Consider the following 13,186-nt stretch of genomic DNA (forward strand, 5'->3'; position numbering starts at 1 on the left):
TTCAGAAGAAAGTTGTTGTCCTGCTGCCTGAAACTCACTGAAGCCTAAATTATCCAATACCATTAAGCTGTGAAGGACAGTCATATTATTTAAGATCTTGCACTGACCATTCATGCTAAGTTGTTAAAGAAAGTCATTTTATTTATGGTCTTTGAGGTTTTTTTTTCATATGGTCTTTCAGTATTTTTCAATCTACCATATATCAGACAAATCATCATAAAGTTCTAGTGAACTCATGATTCAATGCCATTAATACCTGCACAAACAATACAAACTGTAGATCTTCAGTTTCTAAAATTCAATTTTATTTTCAATTCCCAGAACACCTTCAGTTTGGTCTGTAAGTCATCCTGCCAAAGGCTATTTTTTCCTCTATGGAATATCTGTAGCTGATTCCTGTGGTAACTTCTAACATTAAAAATATGAGGGACTTCTGAAATATTTTCAAGCTTGATGCCTAAGTGATTTACATAATAATTCTCATATAGGCAAGTACTAAAAAAGCTTGGGTTTTAGGTGTTGATTCTCAGGGATGCTAACAAGCTATCTAAACTCTGTTAATCAAAATAATACTCAAAATGATAGATATCATGTAGTTATCTAGCTAGGAATGGGAGGAATACCTGATCTCTTATCTCCTTTGCTGCTGGACAGTACTGAAATCAATTCCATGTTAATGCTAGAGGAATAGGAAATTTCCTTTAATGCTTAATGAAAGTGAAAATCAAATGTGAAGACTGCACACCAACACTGCTAGAAAAATATTTCCAGTAATTCACTTCATCTCCTATCTCAAACTTGGCAATTAATTTGATAGCCATTCTTTTTTAATCTGTTCTTTGTCTCACAAAATCTATTTTGAGTTTCCTCTTAAAATAAAAGAAAAACCTCACCTCTTTTTCCCATGTAAATAGTACAAAAATTATACTTCACAAATATTATAAATTCTGAATTGGAACACCTTCAGCTTTGTCACTTGACAGTGAATCCCACCGTTAGAAACAGCTGTGGAGCAAAACATCATTGTGTGCTGAAGGAGTAGTTTGAGGAATAAGAGTCTCCAAAAATCAGCAAAGTTGGTAAGAGTTGTCCATATCAGTACATATATTAGCATTGCATAGACAATCACAGTGTATTTGTTAACAAAATCCCCCTAATTTATTAGAATTTTTTGAATAGGGTCCTGTGCGATCATTCCAGCCTACTCATGATGTGGTTCTATCAGTCAACTTAACCTGTGTCTAAAACATCTCCTAACATCTTAGTTACACACAAGCGACTGTCTTATATTAGCATTCCTGCATCTGCAGGAAGAGTTTCTTCTGAATGTTTAAAATTATCTATGTAAGTTTAGGTCGTTCTTCTGCCAAAATTGTTTTGGGGACACCTTATGACTGGCAGCTTCTCTATCCAGAGAGGAACAGTGTCTATGCACAGCAGAGGCTGCTTCTGGGAGTCTCCAGGACTGTCTTAAATTCCCACCTGGAGACCTCCTGGAACAATTAGTCAAATATATATATATATTTTTTTTATTTTTTATTTATTTTTTATTTTTTTGTGTGAAGGCAGCCAGTAGTTCAGTCAATCCACTTGTCTCTAGCTGAGCTCATCTCTACAGAGACCAGCTGGGAATGCAGCAATTTGATGACTGTGTGCTGGGCAGGCACACAGGTATGGCCCTGATACACAGCTACACAATGAAAACACATTACAAACTTGAATTTCATCCGTGTATCACAATTACAACTTAAATTCCATGTATCTTGCTCTACAAGATAGTATGGAAAACTCTTTGGGAAAAGACATTTGACAAATCACAATAAGAGCATATGACAGATGCACCATCAAATGGTCAGATTTCCAATTTGGGTGTCTGATTTGGACAAACAATTAGGTTTGTTTAGACAACCCTATCATTCTATCATTTGGATGATAGGGTTGCCTAAACACCAGGGTTTTGCTAATATGAGTCAAGTACAAGACTTAAGAAGGGCCATAATATTTGCTGTTCCTATAGGAAATAAGGGCAAACTGTGAAATGAAATTTTCTACTGAGAGGTTGCCATGAAACTGGGCAGGAATTTGAGTCTGCAGCAGTCATTTCAGGTAACTAAGTCATCTCGCTGTGGCCTTCCTGATTCCTGTGGAAGCACAGTTTAATACCCTTCCAAAGCCTTATCTCAGTATTTTCTCTTGGGAGCATACAGCACAGTATGCAGTTAGTACTGATAAGGAAGCTATTAGAGGAGTCTGCAAGATCACAAAACTAATAATATAGCATAGAAAAGAACGACACTCCCCCCTCATCCCCCACTTCCCACCCAGCATATGTGGTAGCTTAACTTCCATGGAACATGAATAGACAATATTTATATTCCCCATCTCATGCTCAGGGTTTAATCAACTTTCAGGTGAAATTCAGGGTGCCCTTTCCAGTCATTTTTTTTTCTTTTTTTTTTTTTTTTTACTCTCTGTTCTCAGATAAACAAAATCCTGCAACTAGCAATCAAACTGGAAGTAGCTGTGAAACCTAGCTTTATAATGAATCACATTAGAATGGTAAAGGTTACGAACGGGTCACTGTAATCCTGTTATCCTGTTAGCTAGGCACTTACTTCTTTACTTTTCAGTCCTAAGTATTTGATTTAGATACCTAATGTGCTTTTTCACATAGTTTTTGCTTTTGTCTGTTTACCTGCAATATTAGGAATAGTCATTGTCTTTTTTCAGAACATATTCATGGCAAGGTAATTCTGTTTAGTCATGCTAGGTAAGTTGTCTTTTGTCACGCTTTTGATGGGCAAATAGATTTTTGTTGTCTATGTTTTGTTTTGATTTACTTTTTTATGAATTCAATACTATCTTCTCAAGATGAAATTGTGCTGATCAACAATAACTTGGTTGCATTTCCTGTACTGCAATTTACACTTCAGGCATATTCGTAGCAGTATATGTGGGGTTCTCTTTTTATGGGCTCCCCTTACCTGTTTGCTCCTCTGCTATGTTGTTACACTATCTTAAAAGTATGTAAGACCTTTAGTTGTCTCAACCAAATTTTATTTTAATTCACACTACTACTTTAAGGGCTGCAGGTATATAAGAATATCAACTTGAGCCACTGCCAAAGTGAAAAATTGGCAAAAAAAATCTCTTAATGTCTTCCTGCTGGTGAAAGTTAAAGGCATTATCTTTTAAACCTAGCAAGGAAAATCAGCTATTTCTGGGAACAAAACATAATTTTCTATAATGTACTGAATCTATTTTCACAGGCCTTGGCAGAGCATTATCTTTTCCAAGATCTCTTGCATCTCAGCATGTTTTTCTGTTACAAAAAAAAAAAAAAAAACAACCACCATCTCTAAAGTAACTAAATCTAAATACTAACATTTTAGCTAAGAGACTTTTTATTGTTTTGAGTTCCAACTGTGTTGCATTCTATTTTTATTGGACAGTGAGGAGAATGACTAGATGTTAATTACATCCTTCCCTTTTGACTCACCACCCCTATTGTTTTCGTAACTTGTAGGCAAGTTCGATAGCAGAGAAGTGGAAAAATCCTAAGGAAATAAAATAAAAAGGTTGAAGGGGGGAAAAAGGAGAGAGAGAATAAAGATAATCAAGTATAGGAAAATAGCTGGTATTGCTCTTTTCTTGAGACATACATGAAACCTCACAGACTGAGCATGAGACTCTCCCCTTTCATTCCCATGTCACACCTTCTGCAGCAAGTTATGAATACCATGCATTTGTAGCACAGCTTGACTCCTGCTCTTGGATCCCATATGGCCGAGTGAGCTAGCAGTTTTATCCTTCATCCACATCAGATTCCAGGCTGAAAGAGGCCATGGCAACTGTGCAGCCAGATACTCCTCCAAGCATAGCCCTGATAAAAGGCACGCTCCTAATGATGCTAGCTAGCCCTTCCTCACTTGACCAGGCAGACGCACAGATATTCCTGTACCCCATGATCAAATGCCTGCATCCAACACGTGGTGAGAGCTGACATATTCATTGCTGTGACAATAAGTGTTGAAGTCCAATGCATTGAAGAAAGCTGGGAATTTTTGTTACTTTTGTGTAAGGTAACAACATCCCCAAGTAGGGATTATGCCTCACTGTGTGTTTGGGGCAGGAGTATCACATGCACTGTTGGCTTGATGTCATTAACATCTGTGGTCAACTTCTTGCTGCTTTTGTTTGCAGCAGAACATGTCTGATACTGAACATTTTGGGAGGGTCACCTGAAATAATTTCCTCTTATACATTCTGATATATGAAATGAAATGCAGGCAGTATTGTAGCTCTTAAAGATAACTGTGCTGGCTGAACTACAGAGCATTTCATCTCATAATAATTAGACTCTGAATGCATTCAGAAAAGAAGAACAGCTAGCAGCTAATAGTTTTTTTTGGACTGTACTGCTTATCTTCACCATATTCCTAGCTGGACAGATGGCAATCATGTTGTCAGTCTCACAGATTCAACAAGGACTTCAGTATTCAGGCAAACCAAACTGCCCTCATTTGCATTAGATTAGAACTGATTCCTCCAGCTTGAGGTTTTAGGCCTGCTGGTAGAGTGTGAGGGTACATTTAGTGTATAAACAGCATAGTGCTATCAGATTAGTGCCTCTTAAGGAACATGAAATTCACTAGAGAGAAAAATAACACATTGGTGTTTTTAAGGGAGATTTTTAAGTTTAGAAAATACAGCAATTCCTGTGTTCTACAAATGGCTATGGAATATGTGCTATAGAATGCTTGAAACTTCTTAAAACAGTATAAACACATTCTGAGGTTTTGCTTCTGTAGTGAAGAAGTCTAACCTATTGGTACATTTCAGTGTTTTGAATATTCCTACAGACTCTGCATAATTTGATTTCTGCCATTATGCTGGTGTGATACTTGGCTCTCTGTTCTTTCTCATTTCTTCAGTTGTACGTGCATCTCTGTGTGCTGCCTCTCTTTTCTTTGGTCTTTCATATTTATTCTCTCGTGATTTATGTTGCACACAGTATTCTGGTAGAGATACGAATTTCCTTTTGTTCTGTCATGTGAAGACTGACTGTACTATCTTTCTTTGTTCAGTCCTCCTACTGATTCCCCCCAAATTGCAGAAACAGTGGGTTTCATATGTATTCAGTTAACTTCTTGTCTGAAGTATCAATACAAATGCATTATATTTAACTTATAAACCCAGTAATTAATTCTAGCTTGAACTTAACTGCATTTAACGCTCAGCTAAATTTTAGGTAAAGAGGAACCAGATTTTCTGTTTCATTAGAAATTCTCCTATTTCATTTTTTCAGGTCCAAAATGGAAAAGCATTCTGAAATTCTTAATGAAATGAATCCTTATACCTGCCAAAATCAGTTGGGTTTAATCAAAGCATTTTCTATTAATAAAGTCAAAAGGATTGTGACCTTCCTTATTACTTATTTTATTTACAAATTGTATTCAAAACAAACAAACAAACAAAAATGTTAAAAAAAATAGTATTTTGTTTGATCTTTTTAAATGTCAAACTAGACTAGGACATATTCTTAGCTGAAGAAGGTAAATCCTAATTTGAAGATTCAAGAAGCATCAGTTTGCTTTCATAAACAATGAATTGCAAATGTTCATTGTTTGTCAGATTCTGATAATGATGATGAGCATATCATTTCTTCCAGAAGCAAAAACAAAAACAAAAAAACATTTTGGGAAAAGCTTTACCCAGCTCTGTTGAGAAGCCAGTAATAATTAAGTAATTAAGACATTACTTAACACAAAGCTTAGCTAGACCAGCATTCACAGAGTCATAGCCAACACAGAGAGGACAGAAAACATCCTTACTGAGACAAGGGCAATTTCTTTAGTATTCCCGTGTATTCTCTAGCATTCAAACTATGCAAATATCTTTGCAAAACATACTTCAGAAATATTTTTGGAATTACACTGTAGAAGAGATGGCAGTCAGGTTATCAGCTGTTAGAAGTTGTTTTTCCTCTTGTTTTTTTTCCAGGAAACAAAAATCAGAACAAGATTTCATTTCAATCAATAATATTTACAAAAAAATGAAGGCTTCTGAATTGTATACAAAAATATATAGTTTTAAATTTATTACTTGGCAGTTTCCTTTTATGATGTTTGCTTCAATTTTATACTGTAAATAACAAGACCTGTCTTTACTATGAGAGTATATGAGAGAGTTTGGGTAATTTGGGGACAAGTTATAAATTGTGTGAGGGCTGTGTATACTTTTGATGCTTATTTGAAGTACTGAAATGGCAGAAGGGCTTCACTGTTGTATTTATACTTGTTAGAATACTTTACCATGAAAAGAAACCTCACCATAAACCTAATGTTATGGTACTCTTAATTGCTGAGGAGTATTGTGAACTCTGTAAAGGAATTGAGTATGTGTCTTTACAGTGCTGGGTCATGGCTTCACCAAGACAATGCAGTAGTGTGTGCTGTATTCTCAGCTACCTCTTCAAAAGCTGACATTCCCTTCAACGGAGTTTAGCTCAGTTAAGGGGGGACGCAACTCATCCATGGTAATGATGCCAGCAGAGAGATAAGTATATCTGCTCAGGCATTTTCCATCCTTATAGTGATAGTTTGAATCTGCTTTGAATCAAATCATTACAGCACAATACTGTGACTAGTGACTTTGAAATGATTTTGATATGAAGACAGAATGAGCCACATATTAGAATTTACTCTTCCTTTAAAAAGTGGGAATATTTTCATGTATGGACTACTTGGTAAGGGAGAACCCATTCTTCAGGAAATGGCTGCATCCTCTACAGCCTCCCATGTAGAATAATAAAAAATGATAAAAATTGTTTTCCAAATAAAAGCTCATGGTATTTTAAACTCTGCACAGCATGTCTTCCAGTTTTCTCTTTCATCCAGTCCCCCAGGTATTTATTGAGAAAACTCTCATTTCAGTAATGTTGGAATTCAGAGTGTTTTCTGCCCTATCCTTGCTGCTACAGCATCATAATAAAAGATGGACTCAAGCTTTTAAGGAAGTTGAACTGAAATTGGAGAGTTAATAGACATAGGCTCGGCACAAGCAGCAAATGGTCTCCTATAAATAACAGGTTTCTGCTACTGTGTCAGATTTAGGCTGTCATCTCTGAGTGTTCAGGTTATGGGAAAACTGGTCACAGCCCAAATCTGCAACTTTTCTAAATATTAATAGCACTGCTCTCCTTTATTTTTATTGAGTTATTCAATCATTTGCCAGTCTTGCCAATGTTATCTGACTGCATTAGCAGAGAGGTTAAGAAATGTCAACCCAGTGTTTATCTGCAATAGAGGGAAGGGCCACCAGCAGGACTTCTGCAGAAGCACACTGGAGCACAAGGAACAAGAGCCCCAGGGTGAGGAGTTGCCTAAAAAAGGAACAAAACCAAGAGACTTATTGGTGTCTCATTTTTGCTTATCTCTACTGGAGTACTCTATCAAGTTACACACGCTGTGTTCTGAAGAATGTTACCTTACAAAAGATAAATGGTACCAAAGGAAATGACAAAAACTCAGCACTTTGGAAAATCAGATTGGATATATGCTATATGTATGAAATCAGCTACTCATAATTACATTAAAACACCTGCATTAAATCTCATATGAAAGAAACATAGTTAAAGCATAAGTGCTGGAAAAGATATAAAATTTAATAAGGTTGTTTCATAGTGTCTAAGTATTCCATTGCTTAAGGTAGTAGCTTTATTCAGCTGGGACTATATACATGTATATATTTTGAATTTAACATATATTTTCTTGGGAGACAAAATATTTGAATTGCTGTAACTACATTCATTTCTTTCTTCAACAATGCTGAGAAAACATATACAAAATAGATTTATGTTATTTACTTCTAAAATATAATTTACTTACTCTAGTATTTTTAAATGTACTGAATATTTATAAGGCTTTTTTTGAGGTAGGCTCTGGTTTAACAGAAATAGATGAAGCAGTCATCAGGTGGGTTTAAAACATAAATGCTTGCAGAAAGTAGTAAGTCATTAGTTAAAAAAATACATTGACAAATGTTGTTAATATCTTTTTCTCAATGGCTGCCACGGTAGTATTTTTAATGTGCTCTATTTGTTCTTTTATCTTTTAGTAGTGGCATTACTTTCTATGATTTACCCATGTAATTTACAACAGAGATTAACTGACAACAAGATGTATTATGGATTTACTTTGGTACTGTTCCCCAAGTGATTACTTTTATGCTCTTTTACCCATGCCTGACTGTATTCTTTTTCTTGGTTTGCTGTTCTTTTCCACCATCCCTTCAGATTTCTGTACTCCTTTTGATGCTGTGTGTGTGTGTGCACTTGAAAAGTTTATAGAAAGCCAGATTATAAGAAAGAACTCCATCATCTGCAGTTTACTAGAAATCCTGACCTGAAATACTGAGTATCTGTTAACAGAGTACTTGTACTGCCTAGAGGATATGTTAGGAGCTCTGCATGAGTAAAATTGTTTTCATCTGATCCGTATACCGCAAACTCATTTGGAAGTTATTTATAGATATGCTGTGCTGTTTCCAGTTTCTACCCCTGTATATACATATATATCAATATAAGAATTGCTCTTTACCTCTTCATACTGAATGCAAACATTTCTATCTTTGTAAATCCCGTTACTCTGATCCAATATTGTTCTGGCTCCTTTATTTAAAAAATGTCATTAATTAAACTTCATACATTTTGGCAAAAGGGAACAACAGATGACAAATGGATTCAGCTGCTCTCACATCAGAAACAGGACAGGTATAGTGGTACAGTTCTACCTAGACCAGTAGGAAGTTGAATAAATTGTGCATTTCTCACGTTTGGTGAAAATGTGGCACAGCTTCATGGTCAGTTAACACCATAATATCACATCCTCCCTTCTTTTTCTTTGTCAAGACAAGAAGCAGTAATTCAACTGTAGTTGTGCAGTCACCTTTATCTGCTTTGAGTGCAGCCTGTCACTGAAGGTGTGATTCCCATCGCTCCTTCTACCCTTGGCCAATTCTGCATCATCACACCAGCATTTGCACAGCCAGGCAATGAATCAGATCATGGGCTGATCTGGCTGAAAACTAATATAGCAAAAAAGAGGATTAGTTTTCAGTTGGCTCAGTCAGACTTACTGCACTGCCATGCAAATCTGGGAAGAGGAGGTGCAATCACCCTTTTCAGCATCTGCCCATACATATCTTGCATTAAAGCAGCCACGGAGTTGTAGTGTCAATCAGGCTCAGTCTGGAAGACAAGGGTAGTTAAAAAAAACACCCTGCTGACTGTTTGAACTACAGGATAAGGACTCTCCTTTCCACAAGTTGAGATGTCTCCATGTTAATTCAGGATGCCTTCAGGAAATGTCTGATGTGCATAAATTATTTGGATTACATCAATTAAAAAATGATTTCCAATGTAATACTGCAAAGACCCTATTTTTCTTCACTTGGGTAAGAGGAATCAGCACCCCTTGCTCAGGTCAACAGAGAAATACCATGCAAGATCAAGTGAAAATCTGCCCAGAAGGATGTAATATGTAAGAGAAAGTAGAGAAACATAGCACTAAGTTCATCTTAGCTTGAAGTAACACAAATAGTTTCAACAAAACTATATGGGAGAAAGAATTTGGCTCTGAATTCTTGAAACAGTGGGAGGGGAAATGAACTGCTGGAGGTTTAAATGAATTGGTTTCTGGAGCTCTTGATATGTCATGCCAGCCCTGCGCGCAGCACGCTGTGCATTGGTTTTGATATTAGACAGTCTGTCTTTAAAGTGCACACATAAAAAAAAAAAGGCAAGAATAGAATATCCAGTACCTCTGTCTACTTATTTTCTTTCCAACAATAAATAATCCTTGATAGGGCCCAAATTTTCCAGAGTGTTTGAAAGTGATGAGAATACCCAGTGCATTAGTTTAATCAAATAATCATAAATAAAACATTTTATGATTTGTATCTCTGTGCTTTCAAAAAAAAAAAGCTGCACAATACTTGTCCAACTCTGTGTTTTTAGAAGTAAAAAGAAACCTACTTGAACTTGGCCAGTTCAGAATGGCCTTTTGGCAATGGAAACCTTGAAAGATGCAGCATATTTGGCATCATCCATGTCTGCTGGCTTGTAGAACACATTTATAATATAGGCACTTTTCAACAAAGATTCTATGTTGTCTTCGCTCTCATGGAATACTGATGCTAAACTGGCCATAGTACAAGAATTTTTCTATGGATTGCACAGTCTATTATGCACTTCCCTCAGAGGAAAAAAAAAAAAAAAGAAAAAAAAAAGATAACACTAAATCCAGTAAAGCAGCGTAACTTTGGAAAAGCAGTATCGGACTAATTCTGTTCTTTGCAACAAAAAGGCAGTGGGCAGTCAGAACAAAAGATTATTTTCTAGGTCACTAGAGGGGGGAAAGGATGAGAAGTAAGGAATTTTAAACAATGATAACTCAGTGTTACTCTTGGGGGAAGGATTTCAGAATAGGATCCTAAGGAATACTTCTGGGTATCGATCTGATTAGCAGGAAAAGAAACAAGCAAATTTTTAACCTTGTGAAATAATTGGGCTTTTTAGTTAATATATGCATTTTATAGTACTATTTTCTAGTTAAAAGTGTAAGTCAATCCCATATCATGAACCTTTAAAACGTTTTTAATAATATTTTGTTTAATAATATTCTTTAAATTCTCATGTCCATTGAAATGCTTCCTTATGTTATCATTCACAGAAGGACAAATGCCAGATTCTGCTACCTGTCATGCTGAAGTCATGCAGTTTACTTGATAGAGTTTTTTCATGTGCAACAGGGTCAATAAAAGCAGAGCTGCATCTCGCTTTCTTACTATATTCAGTTTAAAAATAAATCAGATATTGCATAGACAGTGTAAATTCTTTTTCAACATAACAAAAATTAAGATTCTACACAAGTTCAGATTCTAGGGAAGAAAAAAACACTTTCAAAATCACATAAATTTTTAATTAAGGATGAAATTAAATAAACATACCCTACCATAAATAACTTTTTTTCCTAACTATTTATATATTATTCATCCATAACCTACCCATGCTGGAACTTCTGCTGTTAAAGAAAGTTCAGGATTTGCTCATACACGTTTTGAAATTAATTAGCAATTCTATTCTTTTTACTACCTGTTGTCAAAATTATTTACAGAAACAATGAATTAACAAGATCAATATATTGATCAGAGGGGTGTCTAAAGGATTTCCCATACTATTGTATTAAACATAATATTAGCACATTACTTATGGAAAAAAAAAAAAAGAATCCTTTAATTTTGGTGTATGTGCAGTTTGTATCAATTAGAAGGCTGATGCCCTCCCAAACATCGGAATCTTCTGAAGCACAGACAATTAATCATCGTAGCTCTTTTCAAAACGTCATGATCTTCAGTTTGGCTAGATTCATAATCCTTCATGCCCTACAATTCCTGCAAGAACTTTTTCATGCATTTCTTGGTGCAATGAAAGTCAACATGTGTTGTCATTTTGTGATGTCATTTTGTGGGGCACTGTGGAAAACAGCCTTGAATGTATGGAAATTGTAGTAAATTTTGTAGCAGAAAACTTAGCACTTGGTCACTTACCACCTTGACAATAGGAAGAGACAAATGCAAAAAAACATAGAGTAGAAACCCACACAGGTGTTCTAAGTTGTTATGTACTGATAAGCTTCTACAAAAGGAGGTGTAGACCTGCCAGCTACACACAGATGGCAGCCTTTCTCTTAATTTGCATAATCTAGCTAAAGTGCATAGAGGAGGAAGGAAAACAGGATAATGCTGAACCCAAACAAACCAGAGGTCAGGGTAGTGAAAAGAACATGCTTTAAAAGGAAGTAATAATTCACAACATCTTAATTATTTAGTATGGCTGTCCAGGGTGTAGGTGAATTTTGCAGCCTTGAGGTTGCTACGATTTTCAACCTGAAAAGAGGCTACAAAATCTGCTCAGTTACAGCTGCCCAGAAGAATACACGACATCATATGAGAATCAGACCTAGGATTATCCATACAGACGTGAATAACTCTACTTGCCACAGAAATAGAATTAAGCCATTTGAAAATAAATAAATAAATAATAATAAAACTATCACTGAATGCAGCATCATTTAAAAACAGTGAAGGATGTGTCCAAAATATGGGCATTTAAAAAAACAAAACAAAACAAAACACCCATAAGATCAATGCGGAGAAAAGCAACCCAAAGCCAACACATCCAAAGGCCTATCCTACATTATTTTTGCTTTGCATGCTTATGCACAGGTTTCATAGTCAAAGTGCAAATTTCTGTTCAGAGTACGTTTAAGCACCATTTATGATGGTAACTGTGGTTTGATGCAGGTACAGCTTCCATTATGGAAGGAATTTGATATGATCAGATTTTCAAATTACAAGTATGTAGCATTATATATTTCTTAACAACCTGACTGGAAGATTATAGAAATGTAGACAGCTATTTCAGTGTGACAGAAAATGAGTACACTTCTTCAGTTAATGTTTATAAAGCTCCCTTGTTTGCCAATACATTTATGCACATATTTATATTTAAAAAAATAGTACTGTATTTCATTTTGTCTGCTATGTTGCTTAGGATAAAACAAGTGCATCCAGCTCATTTTTGCTTGTCTTTTTTCAATATTTTGATAACATGTCTAGGATTGTTCTCACTGTTTTCCTAGAAGTATTGCATTCTGGTCATTTTAATAGTGATTTAAGAGGAACTTTCAGTGAAATCCACAGTGTAAAAATGTTTTGAGAGCAAGTAATATTCTCTCTTCCTGTGTGGAGAGCTTTGGGATTCCTTGTCTTATCATTCATCTTTCAAACCTAAAATATTAGTTTTCACTGCCTAAGACTTGTTCTTTCTTCAGCTTTGTCAATAATATCCTTTGAAAAAAACAATTTCACCTCTGTTGCTTCCTACTCATCAAGGAGAAAAATATTCCCTAACTTTATACAATGGCCAGATGATTACAATTATTCCAGTAGCTTGCATAGTAAAAGATTGTCTTTAAGTGGCACAAAAACATTTCTGTAATATCTGGGAAAACACGAATAGTAGAGTTTATTCCTAAGTTCACGTCATCTGGTATTTCTGCATTGGCTCTGTAAAGGTGATTTGCTGAGCTGTTTTCTGCTGCCAATGCTAATGTTTTGAGAT

At 35.6% G+C, this 13,186-nt stretch overlaps 2 protein-coding genes across 3 annotated transcripts in view; one reads left to right on the forward strand and one right to left on the reverse strand.

The window, feature by feature from the left end:
- Positions 1–13,186, reverse strand: part of B3GALT1 (beta-1,3-galactosyltransferase 1) — a 160,829-nt gene that overhangs the window by 134,636 nt on the left and 13,007 nt on the right. The gene's annotated exons all lie outside the window — the stretch shown is intronic.
- Positions 1–13,186, forward strand: part of LOC308198518 (uncharacterized protein) — a 196,227-nt gene that overhangs the window by 126,253 nt on the left and 56,788 nt on the right. Inside the window, exon 4 of one of the 2 annotated variants that reach the window (XM_080601044.1) lies at positions 6,004–6,131. The exons of the other annotated variant lie outside the window; for it this stretch is intronic. Within the exon in view, the coding sequence (XP_080457170.1) occupies positions 6,004–6,042 (39 nt within the window). The 3' untranslated portion in view covers positions 6,043–6,131. Of the gene's footprint in view, positions 1–6,003; positions 6,132–13,186 lie in introns of those variants that run through there. 2 annotated transcript variants of the gene reach the window in all.

This window comes from Anser brachyrhynchus (genome assembly GCF_964034855.1).
Source record: "Anser brachyrhynchus genome assembly, chromosome: 7".
Classification (NCBI taxonomy): domain Eukaryota; kingdom Metazoa; phylum Chordata; class Aves; order Anseriformes; family Anatidae; genus Anser; species Anser brachyrhynchus.